Source organism: Polypterus senegalus, chromosome 3 (assembly GCF_016835505.1).
Source record: "Polypterus senegalus isolate Bchr_013 chromosome 3, ASM1683550v1, whole genome shotgun sequence".
NCBI classification, from domain to species: Eukaryota; Metazoa; Chordata; class Cladistia; order Polypteriformes; family Polypteridae; genus Polypterus; species Polypterus senegalus.
Genome location: NC_053156.1, coordinates 37569984 through 37589341, shown reverse-complemented (window position 1 = coordinate 37589341; position 19358 = coordinate 37569984). Strand labels below are relative to the sequence as shown.

General features: G+C 42.3%; 1 protein-coding gene across 3 annotated transcripts in view; it reads left to right on the top strand.

Annotated features, from left to right (window-relative positions):
* Positions 1-19358, top strand: part of acap1 (ArfGAP with coiled-coil, ankyrin repeat and PH domains 1) — a 188387-nt gene that overhangs the window by 116629 nt on the left and 52400 nt on the right. For all 3 annotated transcript variants that reach the window (XM_039746966.1, XM_039746967.1, XM_039746965.1), the window contains exons 9-10: positions 16827-16901; positions 17180-17292. In XM_039746966.1, the coding sequence (XP_039602900.1) occupies positions 16827-16901; positions 17180-17292 (188 nt within the window). The remainder of the gene's footprint in view (positions 1-16826; positions 16902-17179; positions 17293-19358) is intronic.

Genomic DNA, 19358 nt, shown 5'->3' with positions numbered 1-19358 from the left:
GAACATCTGTGCAGAGACCTGAAGATGGCAGTTTACAGACATTTTACATTCATTCTAATGGGGCTTGAGAGGATCTGCTAGGAAGAATGAGCTAAACTGCCCAAATCCAGGTGTGCAAAGCTTGTAGAGACTCACAAAGAAGACTCAAAGCTGATATTGCTACCAAAGAAGCTTCTACAAAGCACTGAATTAAGGGTCTGCAAACTTTACATGAATGAGAGATTTCATTTTTTGATTTTTAATAAATTTACAAACCTTTCTGAAAACACATTTTCAATTTGTCATTATGGATTATTGAGTGTAGATTGATGGGCAAAAATGGCAAATGTATTTATACATTTCTGAATCCACTGATGTTTCTAGACGTACAGTGCATAGGATTTGGGTGCTTTTCCATTTTTTAGGAGTTTGAGCGTGAAGATAGTAACTTGACTTATTTTTGGGGCTATTATATGTTAGTTTGAAATAAAGAGCACTTAGGGGAAGTCTTTAGCAGTACAAAGGGTGGATCTATTGCACACATTTAGGGGAGAGAGAAAAGAACAAAAAAACTCCGCAAGGCGGTCAGCTTGGATTTGCGACTCTTCCTTACCGGGATAAAAACAGGATGTGCCTCTGACAGGACCGACAGCGAAGGGAGTGGGCCGCCAGAGGAGATGTGGAAGGGATGGCTGAGACGAGCGTTACTTAAAAAGAAAAGGAGAATCTAGCAAGATACCGGTTTGGGTGGACAAGCCACTGCCTGGACACTTCCAGGGATGCCGGCGCTGGCGACGGCGTGCTGTGGAGTTGGGACATGGCTACTGCAGGTCAGCTCTGGTCTGGTGACTGCTCAGGGGACCGGGTGGGGGAGGGGTACGGGAGTTGCCACCCGCCGTTTGTGAGAGCCGTGATTGGGGGGGAAGGAGGTGCTGGTGAGGGACACGATCTACATGGCCTCAGGGTTCAAGAAAGTCTGGAAGAACCCTGTGTTTTATTTAATTAAAGACTATAGCCAGGCTGACTTAAGAATAAGAATTATTTATTTGGGAAGTTGGCAGACCATTGAATTACACAACTAAAAAAAAATCCTGCAACCAATGAGTGGTTCAGTAACTTAAGATCAACCAGAAAAGTAAGCAGGGAAAAGGCGCTAAATTGGACTCACTATACTTAGAAAGAAGGAGCTTCAGCGGGCCAGTCTTCTCATCCTGTCATTAAACATTAAACTGATGCCTTCCCAAGATACTTTCTGCACATTTTTCCAGATATGATGGAGCTCCGCATTCACATGCGGGTGGGGGGATGGATGGATGAGGAAAGCCTTCTCAGCTTCTGTTTAATGGCCATGTTTAAGATTATTTATCTATGTTATGCATGAGCAGCTTAGATGGCACTGTGCTTAGTTCTGCTCTCTCATAGCTCCAGGAGTCTGGGTTCAAGTCCTAGCTCTCCTCGTTATCTGTGTGGAGTCTGCATGTTTTCCTTGTTTCCACATAGCCTTTTGCGCAGGTTAGGTTGACTTGTGGCTCTGAAGTTTGCCAGAATGAATGCATGTGGCTATGTCAATGAATGTGCCCTCTGCCTTGAGCTGAATGCTGCCATGACAAACCATGGCTCCACATGACTCCATAACAGAATGAGCGAGATTAGGAAACACACAGAGGGATAGGTGGATTCTGATTTCCTCCCACATGTCAAAGACATATGAACATAAGAAATCTAACAAACGAAAAGAGTTTGTTTAGATAATAGCTACGGGTATCAGCAAGAGTGAAAGGGAAGGTCTACAGGACGGTAGTGAGACCTGTTATGTTATATGGGTTGGAGATGGTGGCACTGACCAGAAAGCAGGAGACAGAGCTGGAGGTGGCAGAGTTAAAGATACTAAGAATTGCATTGGGTGTGACCAGGATGGATAGGATTAGAAATGAGTACATTAGAGGGTCAGCTCAGGTGGGACGGTTAGGAAAGTTAGATAGGCGAGATTGCTTTGATTTGGACATGTGCAGAGGAGAGATGCTGGGTATGTTGGGAGAAGGGTGCTAAGGATAGAGCTGCCAGGCAAAAGGAAAAGAGGAAGGCCTAAGAGAAGGTTTATGGATGTGGTGAGAGAGGACATGCAGGTGACGGTGTGACAGAGCAAGATATAGAGGACAGGAAGATGTAGAAGAAGATGATCCACTGTGGCAACCCCTAACAGGAGCAGCCGAAAGAACAAGAAGAAGAAGTAGTTTAGCTAATAACTAATTTGTCCCAATATCTTATCCAGTTTCTTCTTAAAGGTTGTTAAGGTTTCAGATTCAAATCCAAGTCTTTGCAGTTCTTTGCATAATGAAATGCTTCCTGGCTTCAGTCCCCCTTGATTTCCACTGGTGTCTTTGAGTATGTGATTCACCGTTGAGTTGATAGAATTCTACTGGAGACACTTTATTGATGCCTTTGAAGATTTTGAAGACCTGGCTTTGGTCACCATGCAGTCGCTTCTGCTCAAGACTAAACAGGTTTATTTCTTAAGGACATGTCCTGGGATTCACCTGGTTGTTCTCCTCTGCATAGCTTCAATTGCTGCTATGTCTTTCTTAGATGTGGCCTTACTAGTGCATTATTTAGTCTCTGCATAACATCCTTTTATTTATTTATAACAGTTTTTATGATATAACCTAACATTTTATTTGCACTTCCAATAACTTCTGAACATTGCTTAGATGATGAAAATGCTGTGTCATCATGAACTCCTAAATCTTTTTCAGAGGTCACATCCTGTGACGTTCCTTTTGCCCTCGTGTAGCACTTGGCACTTTTCTACATTAAACTGCATTTTCCAAATGTTCGCCCAGTTATGAAGGTTGTCCGTAGTCATAGTCTACCTCTGCAGTGTCTGCCATTCCTCCAGTTTTAGTATCATCTGCAAATTTCACAAGTTTACAAACTACACCAGAATCAGCATCGTTAATAGAAATCGGAAAAAAGTCCATTTTCCGTGGACAGACCATGTGAGGACTCCACTGATGACCTTGATCTCCTCTCATGTGCACTTTCTGTCTTCTGCTGGTTCACCAACTTGAGATCCAGTTTTGCATTTACCTCTGATGCCAGCAGCTCCTACCTTAAAAATTAAGACGTGCACATTACGTCATTTGGTGACCCTAAATTGGCCTGGCATAGGCGAGTATGTGAGATAGTGCCCACCTCTGTCATAGACCATATAAACATGTGGACGTATCTCAGTGGCAGGTACACAAAATTGAAACAAACGAATTGGTGGCTTTAGTGAGGTTTTCACAAATGGAATGCTATTACATGTCTTTTCTGATCTTGAGTGATAAGAAAAGTGGACATGAGCTTTGAAAATCATTCAGCTTTCACAAAACAGGGCATCTTACTGGGAGGACTGACCAGGTGAGCTGGAGGCTGTTATGGTACTGGCATCCCAACCAGCCCTGCATTTATTGCTTTTGGGTAGGTGCTGGCACAACACTACCGTTGAAAAAAGATGGTGCACATCCTGTAATGTTTTATAAAGCACCTTTCACAAGACAAAGGTTCAGAAAGAAATCAAGGACCAAATTGTAGTGATCACCTATAGTACCATAAAGAATATAGCGCATTACAGGTGGGCAACATGCACCACAGCAGTGCACAGCAGACATCAACCAGAATGGAGCTAGGTACCCCTGTAGAGCAGGCTACTGCTTTCTTTCGCCTTTACCCTCATTATGGACATTGGTGGTTTGTGCCCATTGCTGCCAGGTCAGGGTCCGGCTTCCCCATTACTTGGGCTGCTTCTGAAAACTAGATGGGTGCACCCACATGACAGTCTGTCGATAACCTTCTAGGCGGGCCCACCACACTGAAAACTTGAAAGCCTTTTTATTTTTTTTCTAGTGAGGGCACAGTTCTTAGTTACAACTGACACAGATTCTGCCTTCAGTTGCTTTAACCTCAGCCATTTCCTTTCCAGGAAACACATTGACTCAGCGTGTGCCTTCCTGTCGAGCATGGCTGACGCGGCTCTGTAGATGTTAGTAAGACAATGCAGAAGAAGAGGAGTGCTACATTTTGTGTAATATAATGTTTTCAAAACCGCTTAATTTGATCCGAGTTTGAAATTCAATGGATTAAAGGGAATATCCGGCCTTGGACAGCTGGCCAGCCTATTGCAGAAAATAATTATTATTATTGCAGCCAAACTGTACCTAATCTGTCATTCTCAAACCCACTTAATCCAGTTCAGGAAAGCTGGTGGACCAGTGCAGCCCTGGGTCCAGAGGAGGCATAGACCTGGATGGGATGCCAACTCAATGCAGATCATGATTATTATAACATTAGCTGCGTAAGCCCGGGGTCCTAGAAACTATTGAAATCGTCAGAAAAAGAACTGAAATGTAGAGATGTCGGGTAATTGAAAGGACGTACTCTGGGCATTTCTCTCCTAGGAGAGTTTGTTTTGCTGACGTGTTCGCCTCGCTTGTGCATTAGCAGTGGGTGGAAAAGTAAAAGGGATACTGTTTTGCCAATGTGCTCATCTCGCTTCTGTATTAGCGGCTAAGTGAGTGACTCTTTCTTCAGAGGTTTCGTTTTGCTGACGTACTGGCCTCTCTTGTGTATCCTCGGAGGAGCCCTTACCCTGATTTTACTCGTCACTTCCGGGCCAGACAGACAGACAGACACACACACTTCCATCCATAGATGTTTATATGTAAGACACTTAACATAACGTAAGATTAATAGAGTTTATCTAATCTAATCAAATAACATAATATTCCTAAACCCAGTTGATCTTGTTTAGGGCCAGAAGTAACTGGTGACCACCCCACCAGCACTGGGTCTTAGGCAGGAATCAACACTGGACTGGATATCAGGTCATTGCAGATGGTTATTATTATAACATAAATGGTAAACAGTGCCGACTGAAAGTGTTCATCCTCTTGGAAGTTTCCACATTCTATTGTTACACAACATTGAATCACAATGAATTTCATTTGTCTTTTTTGACGTTGATGAATAGAAAAAGACTCTTTAATGTCAAAGTGAAAACAAATCTCTGCAAAGTGGCCTGAATTAATTATAGACATAAAACACAAAATAACTGATCTCAAAAGTGCTTATCGTCTTTCATATGACATCTCTAAATCCTCTCTATCGTCTTTCATATGACATCTCTAAATCCTCTCTGGTGCAGCCTTTGATTTTAGAAATCCTAGAATTAGTTCGATGGAGGTCACCTGTCTGGGGTTTCAGTTGATTGCCGTCTAAATGCACCTGAATGTGGAAGGGCCGACTTGTGGGGAATCAGCCTGGTGGGCTTATCAACACAACGAAGACAAAAGAACAGTCCAAGCAACTCTATGAACAGGGGATAGAAAAGCACAAGTCAGGGGAAGGAGACAAGAAAATGTTCAAGTCTTTTGAAGATTCAGTTAAATCAGTTGGGAAGAAATGGTAAGAGTTTGGCACAGCTTGAAATCTATCCACCAAAACTGAGCAAGAAGAAGACCTGTGAGGGAAGCCACCATGAGACCTCTAAAGGAGTTACAAGCTATAGTAACTAATATTTGCAAGACTGTGCAGGCAACAGCTGTTACCCGGGAACTTCACCAGTTGCAGCAAACAACACTTCATTTAGAGACTGCCAGGAAGAACATGAGAGATTAAATTTGGCTGCTAGAAGGTTCTATGATCTGATAGGACCAAAATTGAGCTTTTTGGCCATAAGACTAAACACAATATTTGAACACTGCAGATTATTAAAAACACAGCATGGTAAAGCATGGAGGTAGCTGCATCATATTGTGGGGATGCCCCTTTTCCAGTGGGCTCTGGAAGCCCTGTGAGGGTATAATGAATGCAGCAAGATATGGGGAAATCCTGGATGAAAACCTAATGATATCTGCAAGAAACCTGCCACTTGGGAGAAGATTTGTTTGCTAGCAGGACGAGAAGTCCAAAGATAAAGGCAAAACAATACACATGAATGGCTTCAAAACAGCAACGTGAATGTCCTGGAGTGGCAGAGTTAGAGTCCAGATCTCAATCCAAACTGATAATTTGTGTCTGGTCTTTACTCACAACTACAACAGCTGACACAGCTTGAGCAGTTTTGTAAAAAATAAGGAAAAATGGCAGAGTCGAGATGTGCAAAGCTGACAGACAGAGACTTGTGCACACAGACTGAAGGCTGTCATGGCAGCCATCTATTAAATGCTGACTTAACAGGGGCGAAGCCTTATGAGAGCGGTTATTTTGTGTTTTATATTTGTAATTAATCTAGACTGCTTAGCAAATATTTGTTTTTATTTTGATGTTAAAGAGTCTGTTTTCTATTTATTGGCATCAAAAAAGCCAAATTAAATCCACTGTGATTCATGTTCTATAACAGTAAAGCTCTTCTCGGACGGGATTGTTTTACACCAGGAGATGAGGTAAAGCCAGTGCCTAAAGTAGGCCAGTGTGCAGTGGTACTCAAGCATACTGGCATTTCCCCATTCTTGCCTTATGAGTACCGATAGTTAATGTACACATACAGGTGCGTACCAGAAGTGCGGACCACATTATTTATTTATAACAACATGCACAATAAGGAGTGCCAGTGCAGTTCATTTTTTCAGCATTGGGTAAAGTGGTTATTTCCAGAGGACCACTATGATTCTAGTCCCATCCAAATAACTCAAGTGGTGCAATTTTACTGACATAATGGTTGGCGCTGGGCTAGTTTAACTTGGGCTATTTTTTACAGACTTTTTACAGAAGATAAAAAGCTCCATAAGCCTTACTGAGACATGAATGCACAGTCCGTAGAATGTTACAGACATGACTAAGGCAGGATTAAAGTGATGGTGCTCCTCCAGTAATAATTACCTTAATGGTCTACCTCCTGGTGTAAAACTGATGCCATTTGAATAAAAGTGACAATTTACAAAGGGGTTTATAGGTACTGTAGATATCAAAATATTACAACTGCTTAACCCAGTTAAGGGCCACAGGGACCAGGTGCCCGTGCTAGCCCTGGACAGGAGTGCCAGTCCATCACAGGGCTTACCCACACACTCACATACAGCTACACTCACGTTGAGCCAATTAGCCTAACACTGCTGTCTCATAAATGTGGGAGGAATGTCATCTCGGACATAATGAGAATGTACAAACTCAACAGTCCAGGCACAGGATTCAGCCCCACGCCGTACAATTTTTGGTTTTCCTGTTAGAGTTGGATAAGCAGTGGAGTTGCCTTGACTGATTTCCAAAGCCTTTGTGTTCATATGGACAAATTTCAGTTTTCCGTGCTTTTTGGTTACATTGGCCCTGTGTGAATAAGCCAGGGCCTCATATCTAACCTTGACTACTAAATTTTTGCTTACCCTATTTAGGCAAAAAGGCATATTCACAAAATTGTGAGAATGATGAAACCAGAAGTATGCTGGATCCCATGTCAATTGCCGTTATAAATCTCAAATCAACTTAAAACTCTGCAATAATGTCTGTGCTTTTAGCCACTCCATGTCACCTCCTGCCAGTGACCATGTATAACTTTACATACAGCAATTTTGAATATTCATAACCCAATCGCCATACAAGTCTGAGTTTGTGCTCTTCTGTTTACTTTCAAGCCATGGGAGAACACAGAAAACGAAACTTCACTGAATGTGGACTTGCGTTTGTGATAACTGGTCTGTGGCATTGTGTAATGTTTAAATAAATAATCGCACCAGAGAATAGGCAGTTTTGGAATCGGGTGTGGGTGTGCGCAAGCACACTTCACTCTGGTGTTGGTTGGGATGCCTAGCTGATCGCGCATACACATGTGAAACTGAGCATTAGTCAGGTGCCTCATTCACACCATATCATACTCGCGCCAGTCAAGCAAGATAAAAGGAGCCTGCACGGGATAAGAAGACAAAATAGAGGAAAGAACAGAGAGACGGAGGTTGAAGAATGCAGAGAAGGACAGGACTGAGAAAGAGAGAGCAAGTGCAAGCAGGGGGGAAGTAGGTGGATGGGAATATGAGCTCTCGGGATGGAGCGTGTGGCCAGTTCTTAAGAGGCAGCCGAGGGTTGCTCCTGCTGAGCAGTTAGGGAACAGGAACAACAGGCAATAATACTGGAGGATTCCTTCGTAAATATGGAAAATGTAAGTCGGAGGGAGTTGTGCTTAGGACCACCCCATGGTACGTCATGGGATTGGTGGCAGGGACAAAGGTTTGTCAGTGCTTGCAGGTTGATGTCTCCTCACACTGTAAGATATGAATAGGGTGAACCAGGGGGATGTCAGATTTTAGAGGGATGAACCAGGGCTTGTGAGTTTTTAAAACTAGAATTACCAGAGCCTGTGAAAAAACTCGTAGATCCTGCCTACCTTAAATCTGTTCACACCTCTCCGCCAGCGTCTTTTGTCCTCTAAATGTGCCGATAAAGACAAGTTGCAAGCAGCCAGCTATTCCATCCCCCCACCGACTTAGAACGTGCACGAACTTCTCCCAGTTCATGCCTTGATCTATTATCTGGGAGTGAAGTGGAGTTTTAGAGTGGAAATAATAGATCGTCATTTGCAACACACTAATTTCATGTGTGTTTCGTTTCTACAGTAATCTGTGTAAACACATTTTTAAAACAGAAACATTTTTCATATTTTAGTAGTAAATGACAAAATGTAGACATAAACTATAGAATGTATGAAGCTTGAACTCCAAAGATCAAGTAAACACTTTCACAAAAGGTTCAAGAAAAAGACAACAGATTTGCTGACTTGTAATCAAGGGTCCCCGTTTCGATCCCGACTCACTCCTATATTTGCCATTTTCAGTAGTGAGCTGCTCTTATTGTTAATATTATACAGTACAGACATACACTTGGTTTGCATCTGTAATACACGGTCTACATTTATAGGACTTGTAAAAGTTACCTTTTTTTTTTCCACTTTTATTCTCCCTAAATCACGATACATACTAATGCCCCTCACCAAGGGATCTGACGCTGTTAGTTTTTATTTGAAACTGGGAATAACTGGAGATGTGAGTTGTGTTTTGATACAATGGAACTGGACATTCTCTCATCTGGAGGGATTAAAGCTGGTGAATCTGCCTTCTTCTTATCTCACCGTCACTTGATTTTTTTTTAATTCATTTTTATTGAGTGTTCCTGCTCACGCTGAATTAGTATGCACCTTATGGTCTATGATGTCAAAAAATAAACAGACATAGGTATATATGATATTTCGAATTATTTGTTTTATGACCTTTACGGTACATTTCGGAAAACTTTGTGGCAAATAATGAGAATGAATATGAATAATATGAATAATGTTGCAATCTGAACCAAAACAAAATACTCTCTATACCTTGACGTATGTGTAATCGATTGCATTACATGCGATGCTGGAAGTGGTTTCCGTTTTCTGCCAGACATAGTGTGAGGCTTGTTCCGATAGACTTTTCCTTTGATCATACCCCAAAGGAAGAAGTTTGGTGGTGTCAGATCCGGCAAGCATGTTGGCCAAAGCCCCTTTAAAATTACCCTGTTGCCGAAGAAGGACTCAGTTTCTGCCATGCTCTTTGCCGATGTGTAACTCATTGCTCCATCTTGCTGGAGGTAACCTTACGTTAGCTCACGATCATCCAGTTGACATCATTTAAACAAGTTGTTGGCCCAATAGGATCATGTCATGAAGATGCGCTGCTCAATACTGTACACCACCATCCTGATGAGAAGTTGAGTGACTGAGTGAAGGGGTATGGGTGGCATGCCCCCAGAAGTTACAAACAGAGGTTAAACGTCATGATGGCTGTCCGGCGCCTACCTCATTGCTCCGACGCAGTGGATTACTGGCTTATTTAAAGCTCCATATATATTGTGGAGCACATTGCTTGTTGCTTCGTTCAGATTGCTTCGTCCTAACGAGAGTAATTACAGAAGCCTCTTTCAAGTGAATCTCCCTGTAGAATCCAAAAGCAACTCTCACTTGCACGCCACTAATCCTTAAAACAGACACATAGATACTTTGCACAATTTCAATTCCAGGTCAGCTCACAGTTTCAGATTTAGCTTGACAAAGGTTATTTAAGCCTGAAAATGTTGTCTACAGCATTGTCATCTTTTATGCTCTTTATCAGCTAACAGATTCTCAGTAGTCAGCCTGAACAAACAGTAGCATGGCGATCTGAGCAAATCTCCATCAAATGTGACACACTGTGACTAAATATTTAAAAAACATAAATGGGATAACTGTTTCTTTGGTGAAGTAAATAAATAAACAGCAGAAAACACTCCAACTTGCAAATCATTCAGAGATGGCAAGCCTGAATCTTGTAATGTGTGTTCATCTCCAACTTGTCAAAATAAGAAAGTGCTTATTTTGCCAAAGTGAAAATGCATAGACAAACAAACTTTAAAATCATTTAAATATCATTAATGGTACTAACGATAGTAGTATTATACTACTCCCGCCTTCATTGTTTCCAACGAAAGTGCGTAAACCTTTTGAACGTCCCTCGTATATATTGGCCCAGTAGATGTGCATGTGGTGTAAATGTGTGTTGTATGATGGACTGTAACCCTATTCATTAATTCCTGCCATGCGCCCAATGTGGACAGAATTGACTCGCTTCTGGAAAAGTCCATCATTTTGCTGCATCTTTGACCAGTTCAGAGTTTGCATGGACCAACATTGTATGAAATGTCAAAAACAAATTTAATGAGAATGGCATCATCCAGTGCATGGGGGGCGGGGGATCAAATTGCCATTTTAACTAACGCACACATTTTTGGGGTGTGGGAAGAACAGGATATGCCAAGTACACAGACATTGCCAGTGCCACAATTTTAACTCAGGAGGCTGGAGTTGTGAGGCACCAGAGCTAGCAACTGTTCTGCATCGCCACTTGAAATTACAAATACCATATATGTCCAGGTCTTAAAACCTGAAAAATTGATCATAAAATCAGACCCCGACATATACACCTGTTCAAAAATGCGAAACTTAATTTTCTTTTTTTTAACATCTTCTTGTCTCCTCCAATTTCGCATCAGTTTCTCAGACGCATCGAATTTTGTTGCAGCAGCGCAGTTACCAATTTCTTTCGGTACTTCAACTACGTTTAATTTAAAACCAGCTTCATATTTCCCTCTGATTGATCGCTCCATTGTAGATAAAAAATGTTCTTACGATAAAGGTGTATGAGGGTGTGAGATACAAAAAACACAAATCAGTGCTTCAGAATAGTTTAGGTATTACCATGTGGTCATGTAGGCACAATAGAGAGTGAGATTAGGAGCAGAGCTGATACAGCACATTGCCACACCCACATAGAAAAAAAAGGCAGTGTGCTCCGAGGTTACTGTCTCAGGTGGGCGTTAGCTTATCATAGTCTCTTGGACCAATAGCGTGTTTTCCACATTTATATGAGCAACATTATAAAATACCAGAAATTATACGGTAAAATGAAGTCCCGACTTCATTTCATCCACGGGAGAACTTATCCACAAGTATATATGGTAATTTATTATTTTCAATAATAAGTAATAATAATTACCAAGATGGCATTTTATTAATGGTGAGTTAGGAAAACCATGGCAAAACCACTCACAAGTCTGAAGTGACATTACATATAACAGAATTTTATTCCAGGAGTCTGGTTGGCAGAGCAGCAATGCTAGCAACTGTTTGGCTGTGCTGTCTAAAATGATGGTATTATTTATCATTAATAATACTGTTATTAATAACTTTAGTAATGATAATTAAGTATTAGCAACATAGCACTACATTAATGATGAGTCAGGAAAACCAGAGAACCCTGCAAATACACCCCTCCCACCCAGACATGTTAGGATTGTGAAAAGTGAACAGAGAATCACTGGGCTGAAAGTAGAACTGTGACTAAGCAGTGGTAGCCATTGTGCCCACATGCCACCCTCCTGGAAAAATAATGTAAGATAACCTAATAAAATTCAGGATCGTAAGGTGCCGGAGCCTATCCTGTCCATATTAAGCACAAGGCAGGAAATGGCCTTGGACAGGATGGCAGACTACCATGGGGCCCACTCACACTCACACAGCACTCACAATTCAGTATGGTCCTTTTAAACAAAGCTGCGTGTCTTTGGAGATATGGAAGAAAAAAGATTAAATACAGAGAGAAAAGTAATACAGAAGACACAAGGACAAAAGTGTGTAAAGTCAACCATGTTGGGATTTGAACCCAGTCTTTTAGAACTGTGAGGAAACAGTGGTAGCAACTGTGCCACCATACTGGAAAAGCAATATGACATATCCTTCTCCAAGTTGCTTAATTCAATTTAGCATTCTGGGGAGATGGAGCCTATCCCACTTGCGCTCTGTTAAAAGGCAGGGAGCAAACCTGGATGGGAAACCAATCCATTTCCCACCCCAGTCATGCCCACACCCACACTCGGCCCATGTAGAACTGTGAATTAGCAGGATTTGAAAATCATTGAATGTTTTTAAAGCATTTAGCCAAACTGCTAATGAAATAGCAGACCCTTGACCTGATTTGAGAGGAACTACTCTTTCAAGTTTGTTTCTCCTTGACTTGTTTTTTGCTTTGTCACAAGTGGCCAGACAAGAAGTAGAGTATTCCATTTTTATTAATCAGTGCCAAAGACAAAGCAAAGCAGCCTTCAGCAGACCACAGTTTGTATATCAGACATGGTCATGATTAGCACAGGGCTCCTGCAGGGAGTTGTACTGGCGGCCTTTGTGTTTACCCTGTACACCTCAGACTTTAGATCCAATACTAAAATCAGGCCAGCTGCAGACGACAGAGCTATTGTTGGGTGTATTAGTGGTGGGCAGGAGAATAAATACAGGACAGTGTTGTTAAATGGTGCAAACTGAACCACATGCAGCTCAACATCAGTAAGACAAGGGAGATAATGGTTGACTTCAGGAGGGTCAACCCCACTCTGCCCCCAGTTCTCATTAATGGTGAAGATGTGGAACTGCTGAGGATATACAAATGCTTTGGGGTACATCTGAACAACAGGCTCGAGGGGATTGCCAACAGAGTGGTCATACAGGAAGGATCAGAGTTGCCTCTCTTTCCTGAGGAGGTTGAGCTCATTTAGAGTATGCAGGCCATTCTTTCTCATTTTCTTCCATCTGTGATGGCCAGTACAATTTTCTATGTGTGTGCAGGTGATGCCAACAAACTAAATGACTGGTCCAGTCTTACAAGTCAGGCTGGAATCACTGGAGTAAGTAGCAGAACAGACGGTCGCTCAGGAAGCTGCTTACTGTCCTGGACAATGACTGTCTCCCCCATATGAACAGAAGAGCCCACTCAGTGACAGACTGAGACGACTGCATCACTCCAAGGGGCTCCATGTGAAGTCATTTCTACTCTCATCCCTCAGTCTCCATAATGTGTCTCCCCTCGGTGGTCTTGTTTCCTGTGTGCTGAATGCTACTGAGCTGGTCTTTCATGCATCACAGATTAACAGACAATGATGCTACAGCAACGTACAGCACCAAAGGCTGACACCCTGTACTTTGAGCTTGTAACTATTAAGTACAGAATGTGCAATTCTAATCACTTTACATTCAGTTAATACCCACACATTGTTAATGAATTCATTAGTCAATCTGCTTGATCCCAAGCAGCCCCCCAGTCTATGTGGACTTCTTTTAGTTGACACCTTTATGTGTCTTTTGTTAAACCTCGTGGTGTCTTTTACTGAGGGGAGGCTTCTGTCTGGCCTTGGTGATCGGTGGGGTATTGCAGTGTTGGTTGGCCTTCTGGGAGTTTCTTCCATCTCCACGCAGGTTGTCTGGAGCTCAGTCAGAGTGTCCATCAAGGTTTTGGTTTAATCAGACCAGAGAATCTTGCTTTTCACAGCCTGAGTGTCATTTAGGTGCCTTTTTGCAAACTTTAGCAGGCTTTTATGTGTCTTTCACCAAGGAGAGGGTTTCGTCTGGCTACTTGGCTATAAAGCCCAGATTGGTAAAATGTTTGATGGATGGTTGTCCTCACTGAGGTTTATGTCATCTCCACACAACTTCTCATCCAGAGTCACAGCCACCTCTCTTAGCTTAGTCCTTCTCCTAGATGGTTCAGTTTGGTCGGGCCGACAGCTCTAGGAAGAGTCATAGTTGTTTCGAAATTAATCCATTTAAGAATTATGGAGGCCGCTATGCTCTTAGGAACCTTAACTATTTGCTTTGCTCCCTCCCCCACCATAACCTATCATCTATGGGGGAAGAGAAAAAGCTTTAGATTGGTCAAAAATTTTGATCTCCGGTTTTCGACATATCTCAACATTTTAGGGTCCCCTGATACCAAAAACATCAATGATGAGTGTGTCTGTGTGTAACAGTTTCTTGAGGACAGTCTGGATGGAAAAATACCAAACTCGAAGCTAAAGCCTGTTCTGAGATGACGATGTGCTGATTAGTTTATGAGCCAAATTGTTCAAGAGAAAGAAACAACCCTAGAATACCACAAGTCTGTAATTAATTATGAATTCTTTTCGTCAGTTGCTATCGTAGGGACATTTTTTATGTCCAAATTTTTTTTTTGTACCATTGCCAAGATGTGTGCCTTGACACAATCCAGTCACTAACTTCTGCAGGCAATTCCTTCAATATCATGGCTTGGTTTTTGTTTAATTGTTTGACCTTCTACAGACAGGAGTGTGCCTTTCATAATGAGATTAGAATTCACCTAATTTAAGGGAATACTTTTCCAAATCCACTGTAACTCTGTAATTAAAAAGAGCACAGTCTTAACTGGAGCACATTTAGTAGGATGAATGGCATCTACTACAAACAAAACGTATAACGAAAGTTGGTCTACACAATGAAACCTAAGGAATACAATGAATGGAAAAGGAATGAGGGATATGCTGAATTTGGCACATATCACATACTGAAAATGATTTCCTAAGTATAAAGTAATCCAAATAAGAACAGTGGTATTATAAAAGCACAGTAATGGTTGTAAGCTCTTTTCTTGAGATTTCACAAACTTGTATTGCTGCTCCGTGGACCCATACTGATCTGTGGCCTCCTTGTATGATATGCTGGCTGCTCTGTGCCTGATAAGAAGGCCCCTCAGAGAGCCATCAGATCAACACAAAAAAAAGACCAACACCCAGTTACCTTCACTAGAGGACATATACAGAAGGGCCACAAAAATCATTAGGGACCCGTCTCAGCCAGGCCACCATCTTTTCACTCTGCTACCTTCATGAAGGCGTTCAAGTTCTATTAAGGTGCACACTTCCAGACTTATGAAGTCTACCCAAGCACTGTCAGAGAACTGAATTTTGTTAAATAACCGATTACTGCATCTAAGTGCTTTTGATTTTATGTCTTTCACTGTCACCCATGGCGTCAATGGGACATAAGCTGAACATCTTGGAGACTCAATCACTGTAAAATGGAGCTACTCCACTATTTACTATGCATGTTTTTCCACCATCAATGTTTTGTTAGTTTTATTGGTTTATATTAATGTACGTGTGTAGTTTAAAATGCAGAGCACATGTTGAATCCATTTAATATTCTGTTTTTGTTTTATTGTATGTACTATTGATGGCACACACTAAGCTTTCATTGTGAATCTGTGCATTGACAATAAAAGGCATTCTGTCCTGTTTTGGGTGGTGACTTGAATGAAAGTAACTCTAAAATTTCTTGTGAAGACTCGTTCACGTTGTATGGTTACAATTTTCCTTGAATTTTGAGCAAGTTGAGAAATAAGCTGTAGGGTACCAAGGTGGATGGACTGGCATCCCAACTCGGTCAGAGAGTGATCTCTTTCCCGGCTGGGAAGCCATGATGGAAGGACAGCATGAAAAAGAGCTGCAAGATGGCTGATATGGTGGGCAAACCTTATCCCAGTCGGGGTAAAAATCTAATGGATGGACTGGGCAAGCATGGATGCCAGAGGAAGTTAATTCCCCTATACCCTCCAGGCTGGTTCCAGTTAGGGCCCCAGCAGGGTTGCTAAAGAATTGGAGTGTGGAAGAGCAGCCATGTTGGGGTTCTTTGGTGCCACAAGAGGGTGCTGTTGGAGGAAGACTACCCTAGTTTCAAATGACCACTGCTGTGACACCAGATGCACTCCCGGGTCCAATTTAAAAGAAGCCCACCACATCATCTTGGAGAGTCAGAGTCGGAAGGCAGGGTGCAACTCTGCAGGAGGACAGAAGGAGTTGAAGAGCATTGTACAGTGTTTTTATTGACTGTGTTCACTTGGAAAGGTTGGTGACAAATACAAAAAACCTTTATTTGAACTCAGAGCTGTGTTGAGTATCATTGTGTCAGTGGTTTGGGGCTCAGTGGCGTCCCCTTGTGGTAATACAGCACAGTGGGTTAGAGCTACAGTTTGAGTCAATGATCTGCTCCATTTTGCCTGCAGTAAAGTCCTGTGGAGACAGGGGGATTGAAAATACCTTTTTGGCAAGTAAAAACGCTCTCGGGTTCTTTCATTATAAACAACAATTTGGGTCAGTGAGCGAACACTCCAGTTCCCTTGTCAGGTTGATGCAGGAAATTCATCCCTCTCATCAATCTTTCTGGTTTCCTGTTCCATTTCTTTTGACCTTTGTCTTCTTATATGTGCCTGAAAATTCAAGCTTATCTTTTTAAAGCCTGTTTATGTGATTTTGGGCTTCAGGAATTTGAAACAATGAGGTAGTAAGAAAGAAGATTTTCAGGATGAGCCTTTGTGAAGGGCCTATTGAGCCAATCCGACCTTGAATTGTGTGCAGTTTGAGAAGAATGAAAGTCTCATCAAGAGCCTATGTGCTTTGGTTTTTTCTGTGTAATCATTTGGGATTTTTGATTGGCTAATAATCTAAGCTGGCTAACCTTTGATCTTCTACTGCAGCTTCACCAACTTGTCCTCAATTCTGCACGAGAGAAGCGAGACATGGAACAACGGCACACTATGGTGAAGCAAAAGGTGCGTTACACTCTTTCCTTTGTCGCTGCACTTTCTTTATTTGATTGCCATATAAGATTAGTAGAGCAGCAGACTGAACTAGTGTAGTGCTGAAGTGTCACCCATTGCATGGCTGCACTCAGGTCTTAATCTGAGGTAGTTTGTCATGTGATGTGTGTGTGTAGCAATGCGCTGTATCAGTGCATGCTCCTAACCTCCTCCTCCTCCAAACCAACCTGACCCCATTGCTTGGGAATGACAAGACAAAGCAGGGCTGACTTGGGACTTTTCTTTTGCAGGACATCTCTTTTGATGACTCCATGGTTGAATTTAGCACTGATGCTCCCAACGGGATCGCTATGGAAGGCTACCTGTATAAGCGGGCCAGCAATGCTTTCAAGACGTGGAGCAGGTGAGGAGCTCAACACAAACACAGGGGGCCAGTTTGGCAGGGCAGGCAGGAAGCATTTTGTCAGAGGAAAGCCAAATTAAAACGATTTCTTAGATTTAAGACAACAAAGGAGGCAAGGATATGCAGGATAGTTTTTATTCTGTTAACCTTGGCCATTAGACATTTGGAGATGTCAGCAGGAAATGCCTAGATGTCATCCTTTAGTTGGAAAGACGGGACTTGTATACAAGGGACAGAATGATCTCCACTTAAAGCTAAGATAGATCATGGCTGGGAGCAAGTCACCCGAGCAGCCACCTTAAAACTCTCCTCTCTACCTTTGCACTTTCTACTAATTCACTTTTCTTTATTTGTATTATAAACGTTACAATTCGTTTCCTCAAATAGACAGATAGATAGATAGATAGATACTTTATTAATTATTAATTCACATACTCCAGCAGCAGCATACTGATTAAAAATATTAAAGAGTGATAAAATAATAGACAATAACTTTGTATAATGTTAACATTTACCCCCCCAGGTGGAATTGAAGAGTTGCATAGTGTGGGGGAGGAATGATCTCCTCAGTCTGTCAGTGGAGCAGGACAGTGACAGCAGTCTGTTGCTGAAGCTGCTTCTCTGTCTGGAGATTATACTGTTTAGTGGATGCATTAGATTCTCCATGACTGACAGGAGCCTGCTCAGCACCTGTCGCTCTGTCATGGATGTCAAACTGTCCAGCTCCATGCCTACAATAAAGCCTGCCTTCCTCACCAGTTTGTCCAGGTGTGAGGCATCCCTCTTCTTTATGCTGCCTCCCCAGCACACCACCGCATAGGAGAGGGCGCTCGCCACAACCATCTGGTAGAACATCTGCAGCATCTTATTGCAGATGTTGAAAGATGCCAGCCTTCTAAGGAAGCATAGTCCGCTCTGTCCTCTCTTGCACAGAGCATCAGTATTGGCAGTCCAGTCCAATGTATCATCCAGCTGCACTCCCAGGTATTTATTGGTCTGCACCCTCTGCACACAGTCACCTCTGAGGATCACGGGGTCCATGAGGTGCCTGGTCCTCCTAAAATACACCACCAGCTCCTTGGTTTTGCTGGTGTTCAGGTGTAGGTGGTTTGAGTCACACCATTTAACACACCACATTGATTAGGTTTCTATATTTTTCCTCCTGCCCACTCCTGAAGCAGCCCACGATAGCAGTGTCATCAGCGAACTTTTGCACGTGACAGGACTCTGAGTTGTATTGGAAGTCTGATGTATATAGTCTGAACAGGACCTGAGAAAGTACAGTCCCCTGCAGCGCTCCTGTGTTCCTGACCACAATGCAGTTCTCGAGAATTATTTCTTACTGCTTTTCTCTCATTTCAGCCTTGTTTCTTCACTTTCAGCCCATCCATTTCAGCTAAGTGTCTCCTTCTCACTCTGCTCATTCTGAACTCTTTCTCATCCTATTTTCGCTCTCCATTCTTTTTACTCTGATTCTGACCACCTTTTTTCCATATTCCCAGATTTTTCACATTTGTAGATCTTTCCTCCTTCATGTGTTTCCCTATCAGCTCATTCTGGCTCAATTCCCCTTCTGTGTGCCTCCCCATTTCACTCATTCTGACCTTTCTTCTGTTGGCACCCTTTCCTCTCTACTTATTCTAACCGGCTTCCTTCCGTTATTCTCTTCATATTAGAACAGTGATATTCAACCCACAGATCTTCAATGGCCAATTGTGGCTCTTTTAAGCCCTACTTAAGAAAAAACAAATTTAAAAATAATAATAAAAAACATTGTCATCAGAATTCATTGTCATTCACGCACATCAATCTACTACACCACCAACCCTCAACTGCCTGAAAAATACAATCACAATTTATATCAGGCCTTGTGCTAGGAAAACTAGCACAGACTTCTTCTTTCAGCTGCCCCTGTTAGGAGGTTGTCATAGTGGTTCATCTTCTTCCATTTCTTCCTGTCCTCTGCATCTTGTTCTAATACACCCATCACCTGCATGTCCTCTCTCACCACATCCATAAACCTTCTCTTAGGCCTTCCTCTTTTCCTCTTCCCTGGCAGCTCTATC